The 24,998-nt window shown below is 42.2% G+C and overlaps 1 protein-coding gene across 11 annotated transcripts in view; it reads left to right on the top strand.

The window, feature by feature from the left end:
• The window catches only part of SZT2 (SZT2 subunit of KICSTOR complex), a 77,736-nt gene that overhangs the window by 4,593 nt on the left and 48,145 nt on the right, over positions 1–24,998 (top strand). For 10 of the 11 annotated variants that reach the window (XR_010321382.1, XR_010321383.1, XM_064281835.1 and 7 more), the window contains 6 exons: positions 15,439–15,564; positions 15,852–16,025; positions 16,325–16,495; positions 20,708–20,839; positions 21,603–21,744; positions 22,140–22,246. Coding sequence is in view for 9 of the 11 variants with exons in the window: in XM_064281835.1 (XP_064137905.1) it covers positions 15,439–15,564; positions 15,852–16,025; positions 16,325–16,495; positions 20,708–20,839; positions 21,603–21,744; positions 22,140–22,246 (852 nt within the window). In the remaining 2 variants the exon portion in view is untranslated. The remainder of the gene's footprint in view (positions 1–15,438; positions 15,565–15,851; positions 16,026–16,324; positions 16,496–20,707; positions 20,840–21,602; positions 21,745–22,139; positions 22,247–24,998) is intronic. The other variant, XM_064281836.1, reaches the window with a different exon arrangement.

A 24,998-nucleotide genomic window follows, 5' to 3' on the forward strand; every position in this document is an offset into this window, starting at 1 on the left:
ATAAGTCTTTTACATTTCTGGTAATGTTTATTCCTAAGTGGTCTATCTTCTTGGGTGCTACTGTAAATGGTATTGATTTAGTGATTTCCTCTTCAATGTTCTTTTTGTTGGTGTAGAGGAATCTAACTGATTTTTGTATGTTTATCTTGTATCCCGATACTCTGCGGAACTCTTTTATTAGTTTCAGTAGTTTTCTTGAGGATTCCTTAGGATTTTCTGTGTATAAGATCAAGTCATCTGTGAATAGAGATAATTTTACTTCTTTCTTGCCGATCTGGATGCCCTTTATTTCTTTATCTAGCCTAATTTCTCTGGCTAGGACCTCTAGCACCATGTTCAATAAGAGGGGTGATAAAGGGCATCCTTTCTGGTTCCTGATCTCAAGGGGAATGCTTTCAGGCTTTCTACATTGAAGGCGATGTTGGCTGTTGGCATTGTATAAATGCACTTTATTATGTTGAGGAATTTTCCTTCTGTTCCTATTTTGCTGAGAGTTTTTATCATGAGTGGGTGTTGAACTTTGTCAAATAGCTTTTCTGCATCAACTGATAAAATCGTGTGATTCCTGTCTTTTGTTTTAATTATGTGGTGGATTACATTAATCGTTTTTCTGATATTGAACCACCCCTGCATACCTAGTATGAATCCCACTTGGTCATGGGGAATTATTTTTTTTGATATGTTGTTGAATTCTATTGGCTAGAATGTTGTTGAGGATTTTTGCACCTAAGTTCATGAGGGATATAGGTTTGTAATTTTTGTGTGTGTGTGGTCTCTTTACCTGGTGTTGGCATCAGGGTTATGCTGGCTTCATAGAATGAGTTTGGGAGTATTCCGTCCTTTTCTATGCTCTGAAATACCTTTAGTAGTAGTGGTATTAACTCTTCTCTGAAAGTTTGGTAGAACTCCAGGGCTTTTTTTTGATGGGAGTTTTTCAATGACCTTTCCAATCTCTTCTTTTGTTATGGGTCTTCTTAGTTGTTCTACCTCTGTTTGTGTTAGTTTAGATAAGTAGTGTGTTTTTAGGAGTTCGTCCATTTCTTCTAGGTTTTTAAATTGATTAGAGTACAATTTTTAATAGTAATCTTTGAATTTCAGTTGGGTCTGTTGTAATATCGCCCATCTCATTTCTTATTCAGGTTATTTGCTTCCTCTCCTGTTTTTCTTTTGTCAGTTTGCCCAGTGGTTTATCAATTTTGTTGATTTTTTTCAAAGAACCAGCTTTTGGTCTTGTTAATTCTTTCAATTCTTTTTCTGTTCTCTCTTTCATTTAGTTCTGCTCTAATTTTCACTGTTTGTTTTTTTCTGGTGCCTGAGGGTTTCTTTTGTTGCTGTTTTTCTATTTGTTCAAGTTGTAGGGATAATTCTTTGATTTGGGCCCTTTCTTCTTTTTGGATGTGTGCTTTTATTGATATGAATTGGCCTCTGAGCACTGCTTTTGCTGTGTCCCAAAGCTTCTGATAGGAAGTGTTTTCATTCTCATTGGATTCTATAAATTTCTTTATTCCATCTTTAATATATTCTGTAATCCAGTCTTTTTTGAGCAGGGTATTGTTCAGTTTCCAAGTGTTTGATTTCTTTTCCCTGCTTTTTCTGTTACTGATTTCTACTTTTATGGCCTTATGGTCAGAGAAGATGCATTGTAATATTTCAGTGTTTTCTATTCCTCTGTGACCTAGTATGTGGTCTATTCTAGAGAATGTTCCATGTGCACTAAAAGAGAAAGTGTTCTTGGTTGCTTTTGGGTAGAGTGTTCTGCATATGTCTATGAGGTCAAGTTGGTTTATTGTGGGATTTAGATCTTCTGTGTCTTTATTGAGCTTCCTTCTAGATGTCCTGTCCTTCACCAAAAGTGGTATGTTGAAGTCTCCTACTATTTTTGTGGAACTGTCTATCTCACTTTTCAATGCTGATAGTTTCTTTTATGTATCTCACAGCCCTGTCGTTGGGTGCATAAATATTTAATATGGTTATATCTTCTTGGTATATTGTCCCTTTAATCATTGTATAGTGTCCTTTCCTATCCTTTATGATGGATTTAACTTTAAAGTCTATTTTGTCAGAAATTAATATTGCCACTCCTGCTCTTTTTTGATTGTTGTTTGTTTGATATATTTTTTTCCATCCTTTGAGTTTTAGCTTGTTTGTGTCTCTAAGGTGTGTCTCTTGTAGGCAGCATATAGACGGATCGTGTTTTTTAATGCATTCTGCCACTCTCTGTCTCTTTATTGGTGCATTTAGTTCATTTATATTCAGAGTAATTATGGATAGGTATGAATTTAGTGCTATCATTTTGATGCCTTTTTTTGTGTGTTGTTGAGAGTTTCTTTTTCCCACTTAATTTTATGTGCTGAGTAGATTGTCTTTGTATATTGTCTTTTCCTCATATTCATTGTTGTTGATTTTGTTTCTGCTGAGTCTATTTTTTTCTTACATTTTATTTTGATGTGCAGGATAGTTTGTCTGCTTCGTGGTTGCTTTATTATATACCCCTATTTTTCTAAATTTAAACCTAAATTTTATTTCTTTGTACTGCCTTATCTTCCTTTCCATATGGAAGATTTATGACTACATTTCTTAGTCCCTCTTTATTGTTTTAATATTGTCTTCTGTTACGTGATAACATCGCTGTTACCATGTTTCGAGCTTTTTTTTTTTTTTTTTTTTGATTTCCCTGTCTGGGTTGACTTCTGATTGCTCTGCCCAGTGTTCTAATCTTGGGTTGATACCTCATATTATTGATTTTCTAACCAAAGAACTCCCTTTTGTATTTCTTGTAGTTTTGGTTTGGTTTTTATGAATTTCCTAAATTTCTGTTTATCTGGAGAGGGCCTAATTTCACCTTCATATTTAAGAGACAGTTTTGCTGGATATATGATTCTTGGCTGGCAATTTTTTAAATAAGTCATCCCATTGCCTTCTTGCCTGCATCGCTTCTGCCAAGTAGTCCAAGCTTATTCTTATTGGCTCTTCTTTGTAGATGACTTTTCATTTATCCCTAGCTGCTCTTAAAATTCTCTCTTTATCTTTGCTTTTGCCAAGTGTGATTATAATATGTCTTGGTGACTTCCTTTTAACATCTACCTTATGTGGAGTTCGATGAGCGTCTCGGATAGATATCTTGTCATCTTTCACAATATCAGGGGGAAGCTTTCTGCCAACAAATCTTCAACAGTTCTCTCTGTATTTTCTGTAACTCCCTGTCCTGGTACTCCAATCACTCGTAAGTTATTTCTCTTGATAGAGTCCCACATGATTCTTAAGGTTTCTTCATTTTTTAAAATTCTCTTATCTGATTTTTCTTCAAATATGTTAGTGCCAACTGATTTATCTTCAAGTTCAGAAATTCTGCCTTCCACTTGCTCAATTCTGCTCCTCTGACTTTCTGTTGAGTTGTCTACTTCTGTAGTTTTATTGTTAATCTTCTGAATTTCTGATTGCTGTCTGTCTATGAATTTTTCAAGCTTATTAAATTTTTCATTATGTTCCTGAATAATCTTTTTTATTTCTTCAATTGCTTTATCTGTGTGTTCCTTGGCTCGTTCTGCGTATTGCCTCATTTCCTTCCTGATGTCTTGAACGGTTCTGTGTATTAATCTTTTGTATCCTGCCTCTGGTAGTTCCAGGAATACACTTTCATCTAGAAGATCCCTGGATTCTTTGTTTTGAGAGCTTGTTGAAGCAATCGCGGTCTGTTTTTTTATGTGACTTGATATTGACTGTTGTCTCCGAGCCATCTATAAGTTATTGTATTAGTTTATTTTATGTCTGCTTACTATGTCATAGCTTATTGCTTTGTCTTGTTTTGATATGCCCAAATGGGTTGCTTGACTGAGCTAGCTTGATTATTTTCACCTTTGGAGCTCTGACTTCCTGTCCCCAGATGGCTAGAGCTGTTATCAGGTATATCAGTCTAGGAGTCCATTCACTTTTCTTGTATGAATTCAGCTCAGGTGTCCAGGTAGCTGATCATCAAGTGTGTGGTACAGGCTCTGTCCTACAGTCTTAGAGGGGCAGGGGTGATTGATATGGGTACCGGTATCTGGTTGCAGCAGGGGGTCACACTCTGAACAAGGCAGAGAGCTGAGAATCGTCCCCCACATGTCTCTGAGGAAAGCGTGTCCCTGATCCCGGGAACATACAGGTGGCTGGGTTCTGCAGAGGGACCATGGGTACCCAGTGTTTTTGGTTGTAAGGAATAGGAGGTACCAGTTATCCTTGGACCCCTGTTGCAGGTGGCTGGGTGACCTGAGTGGAGCTACCAGTCCTTAGGCCCCTGATGTGGATAGGTGAGGACCCTGTTTAATAGGCAAAGTAATGTCAAACATCAAACACCCTACTCTCTGCCGCACAGCTGAAGCAGTTGGAGTATGCCAACAAGGGCCTATTCTCCTGAAATAGGCCCCCAAAGGTCCATGCAGAAGGGAAAGGTACTTAAAGCCCACGGACCGTTTATGCTTGCACAGGAGCCACTTCTGTCCTAAGCTCCCCCAGTTAGTGGAGCTGGCAAATTATCTTTTCCCCCAATTGCAAATTTTTTTCCTTCTCCAAGGCTGGGAGGATGGCTCTAGGCGCTCAACAGGTCCTATATCAGGCCCAGGGAATTCAGCCGCTGAAGCTGGCTTGGGGCTGTGAGGGTACGATAAAATATACTTAAGTACTTAGCTTTTGCTGAGAGTGCCATTCTTCTCTGGGTCCGGAGGTGTGAGTAGGTTGTATGGCTGGCTGCTTCTCCCTGAGGAAACTGTAGCTGAACACTAGTACCAGCCCGCTGCCGCCACTTCCAGGAATGGTGCCTGAGGGCTTCCCGCGATTCAGGTCCAGTATTCCTCTGTGCTCCTGAACCGTCTCTTCCTTCTTCTGCCCCTCAGTTCATTTTCTAAGCATGCCTTTGATGCTCAGTGCTCCTAGCTTGTCATAAATACATTCGTTTCACTTGTTTTTTTGTGTCTGTTGTAAAGAGGGCTTGCCGGAAGCGTCTGTTTATTCTGCCATCTTGGCTCCGCCTCCTCGAGTTTGAGGAACTTGATGAAGGTCATATAGGCGATAAGCAGCAGAACCAGTGTTTGATCCTAGTCCCTGGCACTAGGAGTGCACGCTGAGGGGAAGCAGTGAGAGATGAAGCTGGAAGAGAGGATTCAGGTTAAGGCCATACTAGAGATTCAGGACTTGGGCATAAGTACAGTGCTAAAGAGATTTCAGATAATTCAAGGGAAAAATCTACATTATTTCATGGGAGTCTTTTTACCAGAAAACAGCACATGGGTTGGAAAAAACTCAAAATGTATTTCAGACCTTAATCACAAAGGGACAAATGCAAAAACAACAAATTAATGAGATGGGCAATAAAATAATGTTTTATTCATCTTGGTATAAATGGTATGTAGGGCTCAATAAATGCCCTGACGAATGATAGGCTTCCTCTATCATTGTTCTGACTTTCCTGTTTACTTGCAGCAACATCCTTATGAAGTTGATCCTGAAACATTCATAGGGAGAATCACTTGGGGAGTTTGTTAAAATGCAGATTCCTGAGCCCCATCAGCTCTGATTGGTCTGGGGTGGTGCCCAGGAATCTGCATTTTAATAAGCACCTCAGATGATTCTGATGCAGCCAGCACTTGGATCATACCTTGAGAAACACCATTAAAATTAGTTCTTAAGTCTTCTGGTTCAAGTAAATTGCATCTTAAATAGGGAGGGTATTTAGAGATTATGTTTTAAAATTTTAGTTGTTGAACTTTAAAGCATCATATATGGGGGGACCGTAGCTAGAAAACTCAAGGTAGGCAAATGTTCCCAATTTCTAGAAGATGGGTTCTCTACGAACTGATTGATGATCTAGACTTCAGTTTAGCTTTGGAGGGTCAGTTTATTATTCAAAATAACCTTTGAGACAAGGTGGAGAAATGGAAGCTGTGCAATAGTGGAATTAAGTGGACTACTAACTAACACTCTGAAGAAAGTTTTTTGATAGCACAGTATCTACAGCCTCCGTCTGGTTTACCACCTTTCCCTCCATACCTAGCAAACCTTGCTCAACCTTCAGTATCACTTTTCTCCTAAAACCCTAGCCTGGGTCAGATTGCTTTGTTACATGCCGTCATATATTTTGTTACACGTACCAAACATAAGTTTGGAGAATTTACTCAGCTTGTAATACAGTAATTGGAATCATTATTTGTTTAATATGTTTTGTCCTTCATTATAGACTATAGGCAGGAATTGCCTGTTTTTGTTTTCTGTTATATCCTTAGAATCTAGCCCAGTGCCTAGCATGTACCAGGCTTTTTGTAAATTTGTTTACTAAATGAATGCATCCTCACCTGGCCTTTGTCGTTGTTAGACTTGGATGAGGACTTGATGACATGATGATCAAATTAGCAAGGAAATAAAGATGGAAATGAAGCTGAGAAGAGATTTAGTGGAAGACAGAATACCAGGCTAAGCTCCACAATAGATTAATGGACTAGATTTATGACAATGGAGTAATTTATGTGTCCAAAAACATAGAGTTACATATGAGTACAGGATAGGGGATGTGCCTTAGCAGCAAAAGTGAGAAAGTCATGCAAGTTTCCCCAAGTCAGCAGTGTCACAGCACTTTCCAAAAGGTGATAGAATCTGTGCCCTTACCTGAGGTGTTGTATTGCATTCTGGCTCCCACATTTTGAGTTGATAATTGAGAGCCAGAATTTATTCCTAGGCACATAGTCTAAGACATAAGATAATGAGGAAACTTGAAACATGGTTAAAGAATCTAGAGATGTTTATTCTGAAGAACAGAAGACTTGGGACATAGAGCAGTCTTAGCGTGTTTGCTAAGCCCTACTTTAATAGAGGGCCAAACTTTTCCTATGTGGCCTTAGAAGGTAAAACCAAAAATAGATTAGATGTTTTCAAGAGAACAGATATCAAGAATGGGCCAAGATATTAAGAAAACAGATTCTGGCTCAGTATGAGGAAGTTTCCCACTATGCCAGCTAAATGATGATGAGCACAAAAAGCTGAAGTGCATGGCCATGCAGGACTTCTTCCAGACTCAAAGAAGGAAAGTAAACATAATAATAACTTGTTATTACTAATATGTGTGTTCATATAGCACATTCAACTTTATTAAGCATTTTCACATGTTATCTGGATAGGTGGTGGTGTTTTATAAAAGAGGAAACTGAAGCTCCAGCCCAGAGTCTCTCAATTATCAAATCACTCTTTCTATAACATAATTCTTCTAAAACAAACCGAATAGAAACCCCACTCCCCAGGACCCTGGAAACAGTAAAAAGAAGGTAAGGAGCATACAACTAGGGAAAACATCTTCCATGGAAGCAAAGGAAAAATCCAAACAGTAGAATAGGCTAGCTTTTCATAAAGTTGATGAAGAAGGATGGAAACTTTTGAACAAAAAATATTAGAAACCACAGATAAGAAATTAAATACATAGTTGGAAACAGAAGAGAATATAGCTTGTGAGACTAATTTCCCTCATTCATACATTCACTCAACAAATATTATTTGAACACCTAATAAGTCTCGGCAATGTGCTAAGTACTAGGGATGTAGCAGGGAATGATATGTAGACACGGCCCCTGCCATCTTGGAGCTCCTAGTCTTGTAGGGAAGACAAACTTTAAGAAGATGGATGTTAAAAGGAAAAGGTATAGACTGCTAAGAGAAGCACATAGTGCAGGACAGCATGAAAAGTTCACTTATTAAACCCAGAATCGCCAAGATTTTAGTTCTAGAAGATAGGGTAACCAAGTGGCCCCAACTCTGTCCTTATAATGCTGGCCTATGGACATGTTTCTCCTTCCCTTTGAACTCTGGCCCAGTATGAGCCAAAACTCCTTTACTTAGTTTTTCCTTGCATAGCTGAAACAGGCTGGCATTTGGGAGTGAAAAAAAGACTAAGTACTGAAGAAGAACAAAGGGAAAATAATAACAAGACTAGTGTTAAGATCTCACCTTGAGAAGAGGTGTATTGATTATGATTCATTTTAAATATCAAGTATGCTTTGGTCAGAAGGTACAGTGAATTCATTTATTCAGTAAATTTTTATTGAGCATCCTTATGGTCCAGACATTGCACTAGGCTCTGGGGATAGAGTGATGAACAGAACAGACTGTTAAATTGGGATATCCTTTCTATTCTCATTATACTCTGAGCCACCTCCCATTCTTTTTTAGATGAGAACCTTGGCGGGGATCTAGCCTAGTCAACTCACTGAGAGGAGAGGCCGTTAATATCAGACCCGCACCAGCTAAGTTCATCCTGAAGGAACAGTTGCCTGGTTTATGAGGGTATCCTACCCTCAGACCAAGAATCAGGGAAAGGGGGCAAGTAATTGCTTCTGTTTCCTTCTTGGCCGATAAATAGACCGTTTTCTTTTTTAAGGGCTCAGCAGTAAGGATATACAATTTGATGTGACCTTTGAGGGAACGGATTGGTGGTTAGAAATGATACTAAATAACTATCTAATTTTTCTAACTAACTTAGAAGCCTTTCTGCAACTTAGTGGTTTCTGATGCTACCTTAGTCATCCTTGGCCCCTTTTTCTCTGTTGCTTTCTTTCCATGTCCTTGCTTCCAGTTGATCACCAGAGATCTTGTCTCTTCTATCTCCCAAAGATCCCTTGAAATGCTGCTACATCACTAATCTCACTGTTTAGTTCAGCTGACTTTTTTTTATAACAAGACTTTCTCAATGAAAGGTGGTAGTTGTTTTACCCTGTAGCACAACTCCTTATCTCATCGTGGAACACTCTCGAACAATTTGCAGAATGACTGCTTTATTTGAGTAGCTCCGATCTAGGCCACCAAGTATCCCCCCTGGTCTTTAGGGGGTCTTTGTGAATCATATGGTAGCCAAAAGGATCTTTTACAAATGCCCTATTACTGTTGTATGAAAAACCTTCAGTAATTGGACTCTACTTCCAGGATATAATCTAAAATCATAGCCAGGGCCTAGCTTACCTGTAGGAAAGCAGTATAATATTTCCCAGAGGAGCCCTGGTGGCACAATGGTTGAGTGCTTGGCTGCTAATCAAAAGACTGATGATTCAAATCTGCTAGCAGCTCCATAGGAGAAAAGACCTGGCAATCTGCTCCTGTAAAGACTTACAGCCGAGGAAACCCTGTGGCGCATTTCCACCCTGGCCTGTAGAGTTGTTACGAGTTGGAATCAACTCCACAGCACACAACAACAACAGTATTTCCCAGAGTGTGATTTTAGGTGGGGTAGAGACAGTACAAAATAATACTGAATCATATCAATGGTTTAAATTTCCTTTTTGTCTTTCTGATTATGTCAAAGCATCTTTTCCACTTATTATTATTACCCTGTTATGCTCCTTCTTGCGACCACTTTAAATCTCTTCTCAAGCCCCAGTTTCATCCATTCATCACTCTCCATAGCCGGGCCTTGAAGCTTATCGGGCCTGGTTTTGGCTTCTGACTCTAAATGCTCTATGTTAAGTCACTTAACCTTTATGGGCTTCAATTTTCTTCTCCTGTTAAGTGTTTTGTTGTAAAGACTGAATGAGTGTACTTGTAAAAAGAGCCTAGTACAGCTCCTGGTAATAATCTATAATGTTTAACTTACGTTGTTACTAAATGCCAAGCCGTAAATATGGCATAGTGTCAGAGGTCCTCTAACTGCATGAGCAAGGAGAATAATCAAGATCAGCATTAGCCCAAAGCTGATTCCCATGAAGTAAAGGTCAGGCATACCTCCACTCTCCAACCTTTTTACCAGCTGTCGCTCCCAGGGCACTCTCTGCTTCTCTGCTGGGTTCAATAATTTGTTGCAGTGCCCATACAGAACTTATAGATCATACTCAAAATTGTAGAGTGTGTTAGGGAAGTAACAGGTTACAGTTCAGGATCAGGATCACCTTGGAAGTAACAGGGACATCTCAGGATACAGTTCTTTGATTGGTAGAGCTTCTCGGCTGTGCCCGCAGGCAGGCCTCTGCCCTGCTTGGGCAAGTATTACAGCTCTTTTGTTTAGCTCCACCAATAAGTGCCTGTAGCACCCCACTTCGCCAGCAAGCCTCCTGCCAGAAGATGGTCAGCTCTCGCTCTGTGGTTCAGCATGTCTATTATAGCCACTTCTCCCTGCGTGGGCCGAGAAGCCCACCATGCCTTCTTGTACTGGTCTCCTGGTTCTGTTGCCACCATTTCTTTGGTGCTGGACTCTGCTGTGCTTGCCATCACATCTCGCCATCTTGCACCGTCTCCAGTGTTACTGTTCAAGCCTAGTGATGGCAAAATGGATCAACCCCCTTGGTGGGCCATAGGACTATTCTTTGAATAGTCCTACCCCTGCAAGACAGTGTTCCCCTGCTATTCATATGGTTTTCATGGGCTAATTTTTTTGAGAAGCAGACCGTCAGGTCCTCCTTCCTAGTCTTAGTCTGGAAGCTTAGCTGAAACCTGTCCACCACGGGTGACCCTGCTGGTATTTGAATACCAGTAGCATAGTTTCCAGCATTACAGCAACACGCAAGCCCCACCGTAATGACAAACTGACAGTGATATAGTACTGAAAGATGAGCCCCTCAGGTTGAAAGGCACTCAGGATACAACTGGGGAAGAGCTGCCTCCTCAAAGTAGATTCGATCTTAATGACGTGGGTGGAGTAAAGCTTTCAGGACCTTCATTTGCTGATGTGGCATGACTCAAAATGAGAAAAAACAGCTGCAAACATCCATTACTAATCGGAATATGGAATGTACAAAGTATGAATCTAGGAAAATTGGAAATCGTCAAAAATGAAATGGAACATACGAACATTGATATTCTAGGCGTTACTGAGCTGAAATGGACTGGAATTGACGATTTTAAAAAATCAGACAGTCATATGGTCTACTATGCTGGAAATGACATTGAGGAGGAATGGTGTTGCATTCATCGTCAAAAAGAATTTTCAAGATCTATCCTGAAGTACAGCGCTGTCAGTGATAGGATAATATCCATACACCTATGAGGAAGACCAGTTAACATGACTATTATTGATTTACGCACCAGCCACAAAGCCCAAAGATAAAGAAATTGAAGATTTTTACCGGCTTCTGGAGCCTGAAATTGAATCGAACATGCAGTCAGCATGCATTGATAATTACTGGTGATCGTAAAACGATTTTAGGGTAGTGGCAGAGTCCTGGTGGTGCAGTGGTTAAGAGCTCAGCTGCTAACCAAGAGACTGGCAATTCGAATCCACCAGCCACTCCTTGGAAACCCCACGGAGCAGTTCTGTTCTGACCTATAGAGTCATTAGGGGTCCGAATCAACTTGACAGCAACAAGTTTGGGTTTTGGTTTTGGTGACTGGAGTGTAAAAGTTGGAAACAAAGAAGAAGGATCAGTACTTGGAAAATATGGCCTTGGTGATAGAAATGATGCTGGATATTGCGTAGTAGAATTGTGCAAGACCAAAGATTTCTTCATTGCGGATACCTTTTTTCAACAACATAAACAGTGACTGTACATATGGACCTTGGTGGATAGAATACACAGGAATCAAATCGACTACACTTGTGGAAAAAGAACGATAGAAATCTCGATATCATCAGTGAACGAGGCCAGGGGCCAACTGTGAAACAGACCATCACATTACTCATATGCAAGTTCAAGTTGAAGCCAAAGAAAATTAGAACAAGTCCATGAGAGCCAAAGTACAACCTTGAGTGTATCGTACTTGCATTTAGAGACCATCTCAGGAAGAGATTTGATGCATTGAACACTAGTGACTGAAGACCAGATGAGTTGTGGAATGACATCAAGAATATCATACATGAAGAAAGCAAGAGGACATTAAAAAGAGAGGAAAGAAAGAAAAGACCAAAATGGATGTCAGAAGAGACTCTGAAACTTTCTCTTGAACATCAAGTAGCCAAAGCAAAAGGAAAAAATGGTGAAGTAAAAGAGCTGAACAGAAGATTTCAAAGGGTGGCTCAAGAAGACAAAGTAAAGTATTAAAATGACGTGCAAAGGCCTGGAGATAGAAAATCAAAAGGGAAGAACACGCTGGGCATTTCCCAAGCTGAAAGAACTGAAGTAAAAATTCAAGCTTCAAATTGCAATCGTGAAGGATTCTATGGACAAAATACTGAACAACGTAGGAAGCATCAAAAGAATATGGAAGGAATACACAGAGTCGCTGTACCAAAAACAATTGGCAACGTTCAGCCATCTTGGGAGGTGGCATAATGATCAAGAATGCCTGGTACTGAAGGAAGAAGTTCAAGCTGCATTGAAGCCACTGGCAAAAAACAAAGCTCCAGGAATTGACGGAATACCAATTGAGATGTTTCAACAATTGGATGCAGTGCTGGAGGTGCTTACTCATCTATGCCAAGAAATTTGGAAGACAGCTACCTGGCAGCCAAATGGAAGAGATCCATATTTATGCCTATTCCAAAGAAAGGTGATGCAACCAAACGCAGAAATTATCGAACAATATCATTAACATCACACGCAAGTAAAAAGTGGCTGCAGCAGTACATCGACAGGGAACTGCCAGAAATTCAAGCTGTATTTAAAAGAGGATGTGGAATGAGATATCACTGGATGTCAGGTGGGTCTTGGCTGAAAGCAGAGAATACCAGAAAAATATTGACTGTGCAAAAGCATTCAACTGTATAGATCATAAGAAACTATAGATAACATTGAGAAGGATGGGAATTCTGGAACACCTTATTCTGTTCATGAGGAAATTGTAAATAGATCAAGAGGCAGTCATTAGAACAGAACAAGGTGATACTGCATGGCTTAAAGCCAGGAAAGGTGTGCATCAGGGTTGTATCGTTTCACCATACTTATTCAGTCTGTATGCTGAGCAAATAATCCGATAAACTGGGCCATATGAAGAAGAACTCAGTATCAGGATTGGAAGAAGACTCATCAACAACCTGTGATAGGCAGATGAAACAACCTTGCTTGCTGAAAGTGAAGATCAAAGCTTTCAGTGTGGATTACACCTCAACATAAAGAAAACAAAAATCCTCACAGCTGGACGAGTAAGCAACATCATGATAAACAGAGAAAAGATTGAAGTTGTCAAGGATTTCATTTTACTTGGATCCACAATCAACATCCATGGCAGCAGCAGTCAAGAAATCAAAACATGGATTGCATTGGGCAATCCTGCAAAAGACCTCTTTAAAGTGTTAAAAAGCAAAGATATCACCTTGAAGACTAAGATATGCCTAACCCAAGCCATGATGTTTGTAATCACCTCATATGCATGGGAAAGCTGGACAATGAATAAGAAAGAATGAAGAAGAAATGATGCCTTTGAATTATGGTGTTGGGGAAGAATATCGACTATACCACGGACTGCCAAAAGAACGAACAAATCTGTCTTGGGAGGAAGTACAACCAGAATGCCCCTTAGAAGCAAGGATGATGAGACTTCGTCTCACATACTTTGGACATGTTATCAGGAGGGATCAGTTCCTGGAGAAGGATATCATGCTTGGTAAAGTAGGGGGCTATCGAAAAAGAGGAAGACCCTCAACAAGATGGATTGACAAAGTGGCTGCAACAGTGGGCTCAAGCATAACAAGGATTTTGAGGATGGCGCAGGACCAGGCAGTGTTTCATTTTGTTGTGCGCAGGGTCACTATGAGTCAGAGTCCACTCGAGGGCACCTAACAACAAAAACAACCCCTGCAAGTGTTCCCTGCACCTTATTTGCATAGTCCCACCCAATCATTTCATAGGAATTACAAGACCATGGCTAGAATGGCCACATAAAATCAGTTCACTCAGGCACTGTGCTGAGCACATCATATGCATGATTTCGCTTAATCCACATAACATCATTATTTGATTGGTATTATTACCTCCATTTTACAAATGAGGACATCAAGGCTTAAAGAGGTTAAACCTTTCCCAAGATTCACAGCTTATAAGTGGCAGAATTGGGGCTTCAGAACCAGGCTGTCTGAATCTGAAACTTGCACTTAACCTCTGCACTGTACTATTGAATCTGTTGAGGTGCTCGATAAATACGAGTTCTTTCCCTCTTCTTGCCTTCTGCTATTATCCCTGCCATTTCCCGGTATTTGTTTCTATATCTTTTTATCCTTTTTTCTGTCTTGGAGAAGAAGGATTTTTCTAGGTCTTTAGCTGCGGCATGTCTGCTCTCCACACTCTTCTCTGACATCAGGCACCTTTCATTATTGGTTTTCCACAGCATTTGCAATCTCCTGTGCGTATTTCCCCATTTGGCGGGGAAACTCTTCCCTTCCTTTCAACACCACATTTCTCAGTAGGCAGTCATTGACTTCTCTTCTCATCTACTACACTCTCTTCAGTCCTTGCATCCTGACTTCTTTTTCCTCACTAGTCAGAAACATGGGAGAGAAACTTGGAATTTGTGTATAATGAAATCTTCCTGGTTCTGCTGATGACGTTTCTCTGCCACTGGACTCTGCCGTGCTTGCCACCACTTCTCGCTGTCTCTTGAGACAAGAGTAAGGAAGTGGAGAATTTTATAGATAAGGATTATTTAGGAGGCCAAAAGCAGAGACATTGGGGGAGTTCAGACCAATTGATCCTTATTTCCTCTGTGAAACAGTAGGGAAATTTATCTGGTGGGAGTGAGGAGGTTGAGAGATTGAAAACCTGTGAGGAATAGGAAATGCTGCTGACAAGGGAGAAGTAAACGAACTGGTAAAGGCCTACTAGAGTTGGCACCACTGGCAAGGTGACAAGCTTCTTTAGGTCGAGGTGCAGCCACCATAATATATATGTGGATAAGGAAGAATGTTGAATTCATCCCAAGTCAAGATTTGTCAGTGCTTGTGTAGTGGAAGGACAAGGACGTGGGCAAGGGAACTGATGCTTGTTAGAACATTAGTGAACTGACTGCCTGTGAGGCGGTGGAGGCAAATAACTAGAGTGTTGACAGCTGAGCGGGTAGGTAGTAGATTGTGACTCTCAGAAGTTTGATTTCGAGGTGTTGGGGAGGCTTGCCATTCTCTCAGTGAAAATTGTTTAGTGCCTGCTGTGGTCATGGCTTACCGGAAGAAACTTTTTGGAATCTGGCATTCACCCAATGTATCAGAGACTTACTGAGTGTCTACTCTATTAAGAAACATGCCAAGCACAGGGACACAAAAATAGAACAAGACATAATTCCTGCCCTCAAGGAGCTTATAGCTTAGAAAAGAAATTCACACAAACATTCGTGGATAACGTGGAAAGGTCACTTCATCTATACAGAGACTTACGTAGGGGGAACGGGTGCAGAGATTGAGAATTGAATCCAAGGGAACGCCTTGCGTAGGGGTGGGGTGAACTTTTCACCTCTGCTGCCTTGCCTCCCGCTTACAGGTTGTAAGCTCCCTGGACAAGTTACTTGTACAGTGATCTTTATATATTTGGAACTCAGTGAATTTTTATAGATTTATTAATGTCTCTTTGTCCCCAGGTAGAAGAAGCTGGGCAGGTGTTTCTGTTGATGAAAAAGGATTACCGAATCTCCCGAAATGTTCGCCTGGCTTGGTTCCTCAATCACCTGCATCAAACTGTGCAGGCCACCCCCCAGGAGCTGCTGGTGAGGCCAAGAGACATGCAGGATATAGGGGCTAGAGGTTTCTGGAAACAGGAGAGGAGACTAACTGAGGGGTCTGAGTCTGGGAGATGCAAGTGACTTTGCCCACAAGATGATTCCGTTGGGGGAAATTTTATTTGATAATTTTTCCAAGTAGTAGGGGAAGAGTGTGTGGTTGGGTTCCAGGAGACTGGGCCAGTGGTGTGTCATTTTGCATATAGAATTCAGGTCCTGGGAAGAAATGGATGACTCTTCCCTGACTCTTCTTTTCTCCCCATCCTAATTGTCAGCTTCAGTCTGAGCAGGAGTTGGAAGTCCTCAGTGTCCTGCCTCCTGGGTGGCAGCCAGATGAACCAGTGGTCCCAAGGCCATTCCTCCTTGTTCCTTCCACCCGGGTCACCTTCCTGGCTTGGCAGTATCGATTTGTCATTGAGCTGGACCTTAGCCCCTCTACTGGCATTGTGGTGAGGGGCTGGGATGGGGGTGGGAGCAGTGGGAAGAAAGGCTGGCGTAGAGGGTAAAGAAGGGAGGGAGAGGTCTAGGGGAGGTGAAAAGTCATCCCAGCCTACCACTGTGGGGAGGAGACAGGTGTATAAAGGAATGGTGGGTATTTAAAGACAAACCTTGTCCCATCTAGGGCACTGTGTTTGGGGGTGACATGAGCATAAGGGTTTCACTGACCCATGGGAGCTTCTTCTTCCTACCATCTGCTTAGGGCTGCCTTTGTTCACCCTTGAGAGATCTTTCTTTGCATTGTCCTCAGGATGATTCCACAGGGGAGATCTTGTTCGATGAAGTTTTCCATGCCCTCTCCCGCTGCCTAGGTGGGCTGCTTCGGCCCTTCCGAGTGCCTGGATCTTGCATCGACTTCCAGCCTGAGATCTATGTAACTATCCAGGCCTATTCCTCAATCATTGGCCTGCAGTCCCACCAGGTACTGTATCCTCTCTCCAAGTTTGTGCCCTCAGACCTAATTTATGATAGCCCACTGACCAAGTCCTGAACCCTGTCTCTAATGTTCATGCCCAAAGTCCCCAGTTCTGCTGACTCCTTGAACCTATTTCCTCATCTCCATGGGTCTTCCTCATCTCAAGAAGAACCAATTCCTCAGGTCCCACAGAGCCTTCCCCGTCGACTTTAGGTCAATTGGCATTGATTGGACAAATGCCTCTTTCATTCCTCCTGTAAGTCCTCTGGTTCTGGCTACTGGATATCTGTTTTCTCTGTTCTTCCCTCCTCCTCTTTTTCTATAAGGTGGTTTACTGGTATCCTAACTCCTGGTGCTAACCCCAAGAGAGGGTCTTTTGAAATAGTTTTATATTTTGAAATATAACAAATACCTGCAAACATAATTTCTTCCAAGGACAGAAATGGTTCTTTTTTCTGAGGGCCTTGTGGACTGCCGGGTATAATTCTGACCACCCAGATAATTACAGGCCTTATCCAGCACCCAAGCAGGCTATCACAAGACATTCCTCTTGAAAAGTGGCCAAGTCTGTGACTGGAATATCTGTTTTCGACTTAGATAAGCATTGGCCCAATTAAGACCCAGATGCCACTCACCAAAGTGGATCACAGAACATTTTCCTGATAAACTTTGTCATGCCATTTGACCTACATGTCCCCTGAAACCATGGTCTCCAGACCCCCGCCCCTGCTACTCTGTCCCTCAGAGTGTTTGGTTGTGTTCAGGAAACTTCTTAGCTTTTGGTTTAGTCCAGTTGTATTGACTTTCCCTGTATTGTGTGTTGTCTTTCCCTTCACCTAAGATAATTCTTGTCTACTATTTAGTGAATTCCGCTCTCCCTCCCTCTCTACCTCGTAACCGTCAAAGAATGTTTTCTTCTGTGTTTAAGCCTTTGAGTTCTTATGGAAGCCTGCTGGTGTAGTGGTTAAATGCTACAGCTGCTAAACACAAAAGGTCAGCAGTTCGAATCCAAGAGGCGCTCCTTGGAAACTCTGTGGAGCGGTTCTAACTCTGTCCAATAGGGTCGCTATGAGTCGGAATCAACTCGATGGCAGTGGGTTTGGTTTGGTTTTGGCTATTAACTACCCTCAACTCATTGGTAGGGGCTTTCCCTAGCACTGTCCCTGATGGCTACATTGTCACCTCAGCTATCAAACTGGCTTTGAGAGATGGGGAATGCCAGGAACACTATCTGAGGGTCTGAAATATACAACACAATTGGAGCATGCCTGGATTGCAGGGCAGAGACTGCTAGCCCTCCACCTAGTTTAAAGTACTCTCCCTAATGCAGCTATTAAGGACTGCTGGTTGTGAGCTCCATCCCTAGACAGAGGCTGGGCTCTGCAGGAACTGTAGTCAAGGCAGGGAAAGCATGGGAATTGGATAATCACTCAAACTTTTGTTCAGGATGGCAAACACTCACTGAAGCCTGACCTGTGCCAGGCCTGGGGTAGGTCCAGGAGATACAGATGAATCAGACACTATCCTTGTCTGACAGGTGGAGTTGAGAGTTGAGTGGTGAAGACAGATACTGAAGGAGGTAATTTCAGTTGAATGTGATAAGGACACTAATAAGTTATGACTCAGTGTTATGGGAGTCCCTGAGAGGGAGCACCCAACGAACGATAGAGCAGTGACAGGGAAGGCTTTCAGGTGAAGAGGCATTTAAACTGAGTCTTGAAGAAAGAATTGAGGGTAACCATTCAAAGACGGGGAAATGGGCATTCCAGGTGGAGGGACCAGCAAAGGCCAAGGCATGGAGCTGTGCAACTGCTCTCAATCCAGGGGGTTTAGGGAACTACATGTTACTCAGTTTTGATAAAGTCTGAATGTGGGGAGAGGCTGGTGGTAGAAAGAGACCTGAGAGAGAAAGTGGGGACCAAATTATGGAAGGACTTGAATGCTGTGCTATCGTGTAGAATTTTATCTTAGAAACATACAGAATACGTGCTAGGTGCTATCATTTCTCCTATAGGGAAGTTTAGTGCAGTGGTTAAGAGCATTGGCTCTAGAATCACATTGTCTATGTCTGCATACTGGCTGTATTATTTACTGGGTATGTGCCCTTAGGCAAGTTATTTAACCTCTTTGTGGATCTCTCTTTTTGCCAAAATGGGTATAGTAACAGTACCTGTAATTGATTTAGTACCTGTCTAGGACTTAGAAGAGTGCCTCCCACATAGAAAACACACAGATGTTATCTATTAAAATTATTAGCTATAGGTTGTAGAGAACCATTTATGGTTTTAAATGAGCAACAACGTGATCAGATTTGTACACTAGAAGATCTTGTTCGTTTGTGGTCATTAGGGAAGATAGATTGAGGGACCAAATCTGGATATAGGGAGAACAGGCAGAAGATTATTACAGCATGGGAGAGAGGATGAGGCCCCAGCAAGGACAGCAGCTGTGGAGGAGGAGAGGACTGTCTGTTAAGCCCCAGGGCCACTTGTCAGCCCTGAGTCTGCCTCCTCATTTTCTCTATAGCTGCCTCAAGGTGTGTCCTGCAGGTCTTAAAAAAAAAAAAAAAAAATCAAATCATATTTGTACTACATGTCGTTGAAGGAGATTTTGAAAAATATCTAAAAATATAAGGGAAAAAACAAAGCTCACCCGTAATGCACCACCCAGAGATAACTATTGTTAATGTTTTATGGAATTTCCTTCCTGTCTTATGAGTTGTGTTAATCCTCCCTCATTACCATTCCTCCATCCAAAAAGAAAGAGAGAGAAAAACATCAGGCTCGGATACACACAGTTTTACGCCCTGCTTTTTATGTATCTATAATATGGGCATTTTTTATCTGTTACTAAATATACTTTGCAAACATGGTTTTTAATGACTACTTAATATTTGGTCATACACCTGTAATCATGGTATATTTAGCCAAACCCTTATTGTTGGACACTTGGATTTTCCTAATTTTTACTGTTCTAAACAATACAGCTGTGAATATCTTTCTCATTTTTTTTTTAGCTCCTAGTTCCTACTACTCTTCTTTTTGTTTTCTCACAATCAGACCAATACAGTTCTGAAAAAGAAGTGATGGAGCAGTCGTTCCGCTGTGAGGCAGGGGTTGGGGGAAGAAGTGAGCAATGAGACAAGTTGTAGGAATCTGAGGGGAATGGGGGAGAGATTTCAAGGGGCACCACAGGGTCTGCCAGGCTTGTGTAAAAACTTTTAGGATGGGAGCACTTATTTATGTTTGAAAAAGAAGGAAAGGAGCGTATGACAAGAGAGTGAAAAGAGAGTAAAGGTACAAGTTTAGATGGAGAGATTAGCTTTGGGGGAAAAGAGTAGGAAGAGGGAGAATTTTTTTTTTCAGAGCCTGAACCAAAACCAAACCAAACCCCTTGCTGTCGAGTCGATTCTGACTCATAGCGATCCTACAGGACTTAGAACAACTGCCCCATAGAGTTTCCAGGGAGCGCCTGGTGGATTGGAACCATAAAAACATTGGTGTTTTAAACCTAGGGGGCAGTTTTCAGTGGGTTGGAGAATAGTACACCCTCAAGATTAGAGTGAAGTTCCTTTTGACTGGCTTTCTTTATGAAGAGGGGGTTGGGAGTTATCTGCTGAGGGTAAAGGGAAACCAAATAAAAAAAAAAAAACAGACCCATTGCCATTGAGTCAATTCTAACTCGTAGAACTGCCCCACAGGGTTTCCAAGGAGTTAGAGCCGCCAATCTTCTACGCCACCAGGGTTTCCGAGGGTAAAGGGAAAGAAGGAGAATTTGGGGAATAAGAAAAGAATTTTAGAGCATAAAAAAGAAAGAAGTCCAGACAGCTTCTGTGTACAATATGCTTAGGAATCCAAAAGACTAAAGCGTGAATCATAATAAAAGATGGAAGAACCTGGAAGATGTGATGGTGCCCCCATGCGGAGGATTGGGGAAGCCCAGTGTGGAGGACTATAAGCAGAGGAAGGTTGTGACCTAGATTAAGGTGACTAATGACTGGGGGCCCTGAGCAGGGATGCAGTGTACCTGGCTGAGCCTTGATGGAGTATATGTCCGATAAGGAGAGAACTGGCTATGAAGGTACCAGACCTTAGATCCTGGTTGGCTGAGAAGTCAGGATCACCTAGGTAGAGCTATGGAGAAGAGATAGAGACCAGAGGAGTAATGTCCAGTTCTTCCCTGACCTTCACATCTCAATCTTTTCCTCATGCTTCCTAGGTGCTGGTACAGGGCTGTCTTTTGGACCCTTCCCAGTGGGAGGTGTTCCTGCAGCAGGTATATGAGCAGCTCTGCCTCTTTGAGGATAAGGTGGCCACTATGCTGCAGCAGCAGTATGATCCCCAGAGCCAGGTATGTGGGAGAGAAAACGGGCAGAGACCACATAGAAACAGGAACAGCTAAGGACAGAGGGCAGAGAGGAGGAACGAGCCAAGTGCGATGGAAAGGAGGGGAGAAAAGGGCTAAAAGCCAAGGATAGCAGTGCTAGAGAGTACACACAGCAGGTTCCTTTTGGGTAAGGACTCCGATACATGCACATAAACAGAAATTCTTGCTGGGAGAAAATGTGAAAGCCATTTTGCTTGTGTTTTTCAGTCCTGGATCATCTCTCCCAATGGCTCTGCAAAGACGGTCATGAGTTGCTTTGATTTCTAGTTAGCATTTTGTTCAGTCAGGGTTAAAGCTGCCTGGGTTCATTGGAAAGCCATTGTCATTCCTTTTGGATACCCCAGAAGTAGCTGAGCAAATGGCAGTTCTGTGTGTCTGATGAATAGTAATGTAATGGATAAATAAACTTTTCATAGTGGTAATGAGAAAATATGAAAATGGGCTCTTATTGGGAAAAGGTGGAGAATCCCCACTTTAGTACAATCTGATGCTTCATCTGTTGGTGGATTAAGTTCCCATCTGAAGTTCAGTATCTGAGCATGCACTGGGGGAGGAAGTGGAGTCGGGACTCAGCTGCATGGTAGGGAGATGGGAAGATTCTCCTTGGGATCCTTACAGGATTAGGCTTGTCTGGCCTGGGTAGTGCTGTGCTGTAAATTCTGGTTTTGCTGTGGATGGGGCAGCAATGCCATCTGTCCTACTCTGTCTTTTCTATAACATGGGCCAGGCAGAGGATCAGTCTCCAGACTCAGCAGAGCCCGTGGGCCGGAAGGTGGGAATCTCCATGGTGACAGCAGATGTTGGGCTGGTCAGTATGATTCGTCAGGGCATCTTGGCACTGCAGTTGCTGCCCTCCAACTCTAGTGCAGGTCAGTGGAGGGTGAGGTCTCTAGGAGCATTGGTGGGATTGGGGAAATGGGAGGATTTAAGAAGGGCAGAGTGTCAACAAAGATAGAAGGTTCCAGGGGATCAGTGAGCCCCAGAAAGGAGGCTCTGTTTTCTTATTTGTAAAATATAAGTCTGTATTAGTGCAAATCTCAAGTACCCGCATCTCTGACAACCACCAGGACCTTCCTGGGGGTGGCGGGAGGTTATGATCTGACATGCAAGAGGAGGAAGCAGGAGCAAAGGAAAGATTTTTGAGGTTTATAAAAAACATTGATGGAGGACATTGAGGCCTTCAGGGCCCTTTCCATTGGGTACCTCCCTGTGACTTTGAGCTGTTCGGTGTCTCTGGTGCTGAGTCTGGTGTTTCCTGCTCTAGGTATCATTGTGATCACAGATGGGGTGACCAGCGTCCCTGATGTTGCTGTCTGTGAGACACTGCTGAACCAGCTTCGCAGTGGCACTGTGGCTTGTTCCTTTGTACAGGTAAGGACTTTCTAGGAAGAAGGAGAGAGGAGTATGGTATTTCACAAAGTTGGATATGGCTGGTTCCTTTTTTTACAGGTGATGACTTCCCAGGTAAGACCAGTAACATACTTACGTAGAAGAAAAGTGTCATGTCTCAAACAGGGTAGGTGGCAGTAGTGATGGGAGAGGATTCAGCATCTTGTCCTCTTGCCTTAGGATTTGGGAGATAGCATATTATACTAAAAAAGGACATAGAATTTGAAATCTGACACTTCCAGTCCTACCTCCCTCATTAGATAAGTCATGGTTGTTTTGGTTGCAAGGGTCAGAAAACCTAGCTCATACTAGCTTAAGCAAAGGGGGGAAAAGGTGTGTTCAAGGAACTGCAGCTAACTTGGATGAATGGACCGCAGGGCAGGACTGTAGAGCTATGGGAAACGCGGCTGAAGGGGTAGGCAGACACCAGAGCATGAAAAACTGGTTCTGCTGTGCTAAGGAATTTGAGCCTAAATCTCTGTGAGTGATGCAGATATATAGAAAAAGAGTCACCAATTGAGTTTACATTTTATAAAGGTCATGCTTGCTGCTGGGCAGAGGGCAGGAGGGGAGGCTATTAATTGCAGTAGTACAGGTGAGAGAGTATCAGGGCTAAAATGAAGGGGATTAAATATTCATATTGACTCTACCTGTTCATTTTCTGAATCCCATCATCTCTCTAATTAAATTATTGAAATAAATAATTAAGAGAGAAGGTGATAGGATTGAGGAAATAAAGAGGTAGCATCAACATGAACTGGTGCAAATGGTTAAGCGTTTGACTACTAACTGAAAGATTGCTGATTTGAACCAAATTGGTGGTGCCTCAGAAGACAGGCCTGGTTATCTGCTTCCACGAGGTCACAGCCTTGAAAATCCTATGGAGCACTTCTTCTCCGCACACATGGGGTTGACGTGAGTCGGAATCAACTGAACAGCAACTAAACTAACAACATCAACGAGATATTGGGGTGAGGGAGAAAGAAGAGTTAAGGATGTCTCCAGGTTTCTGACTTCAGTGATGACCGGGTAGCAGGCAGATCAAACAGGAAGAGAAGCAGTTGGGGCGGAGTGGGGAGAAGACAGTGATGAATTCAGGTCTGTGAATTTTGTTTGAGACACCTGTGGGTCAACATAGTATAGCGGTTAAGAACATCACCTTTGGAATTAGACATCGTTAGTATGGATCCTGGCTCCACTTATTAGTTGTGTGACATTGGGCAAATCACTTCAACCCCAGGCTGGATTCATTTATAAATGGAGATTATAATAGTACCTACCTCATCGGTTTAAAGTACCAAGTGTAGCACATAACTACTTAATAAATGACTGCAGTTAGTAGCATTTAGCAGTTGGATATACAGATCGGATTACTCAGGAGAGAACACTAGATGAGAGAGAGATTTAGGAGAAGACGGTCCCAGAAGAGCCTCAGGAAACATTGTTTAAAGGTCTTCCCTAGGAAGAGGCCCCAGCAAAGAATGACAGCAATCACACAAGAACCAGTTTAAAATGCAGCAGAAAGTCAAGTAAACAGAGGAGTGAAAAGTACCCTTTGGATTTGGTGATAAGGAGGTCTCGAGGGGATCTTTTTCAGAGCCATTTCAGTAAAGAGGTGGTAAGGGAAATGACTACAGTGGATAGAAGAGAAAAAAGGAGAGATAAGCGTTGACATGAGAAATTTGACTGTTAAGATCAAGTGGGGAGTGACAGAGAGAATGGTAGCCAAAGGGAAATCCAGGGTGGGGGAAGAGGTGTTTTATTTTGTTTTGTTTTTAAGCTAAAGACTAAGCATATTTCTAAGGAGCCATGGTGAAGCAGAGTTTGAAATTAAAGGAAAGAAAAAGGATGCCTGATGGGGTGACATTCCTAAATTGACAGAGGATATTAGCTCAAGAAAAGAGATTGAGGGACTGTCTTGGAGCAGGAGAGTATCCATTTCTTTCTCTGAGACCAGAAGGATAGAAGTGACCAAACCCATTGCCGTAGAGCTGATTCCAACTCATAGCGACCCTATAGGACAGAGTAGAACTGCCCCAGAGGGTTTCCAAGGCTGTAATCTTTACAGAAGTAGACTAGCACATCTTTCTCACTCGAATAGAAGTGAAGATGTAGGTAAATTCTGCCAAGGCCCTCTGGTTTCTCTCTGAAGTAGCAGGTGAAGATGAGTCCTGTGCAGGAGGGAGGCCAGAGTCAGGAAATTGGAGCAGTACTGAGGAGAGCCCTGAAAGACAGCTGGGTTGGGTGTCGTCATATCATTTTGTTTTGTTTTGCTTTTTACCGTGGTAAAATATATATACCCAAAAAAGTTTGCCATTTTAACCATTTTTAAGTGTACAATCTAGTGGCGTTATTTACATTTACCATGTTGTGCTACCATCACCACCATCCACTTCCGAAAGTTTTTCGTCACCCCAGCCAGAAACTCAGTACCCCTTCAGCAATAACTCCCCTTTCTCCCTCCCCCCAGCCCGAGTAATCACTGGTAAACTTTTGTCACAATGCAATTGCCTATTTTAAATATTTCACATAAGTGGGATCATGCAACATATCCTTTCGTGCCGGACTTACTTCACTCAGCATGTTTTCAAGGTTCATCCGTGTCATAGCATGTATCAGTACTTCATTTCTCTTTATGGCTGAATAATGTTACATTGTATGTATGCGACACGTACTTTATCCATTCATTTGTTGGAAAGCAACGCCTGGGTCGTTTCTACCTTTGGGCTGTAGA

The sequence above is a fragment of the Loxodonta africana genome, chromosome 3, assembly GCF_030014295.1.
Source record: "Loxodonta africana isolate mLoxAfr1 chromosome 3, mLoxAfr1.hap2, whole genome shotgun sequence".
In the NCBI taxonomy this organism is placed as follows: Eukaryota; Metazoa; Chordata; class Mammalia; order Proboscidea; family Elephantidae; genus Loxodonta; species Loxodonta africana.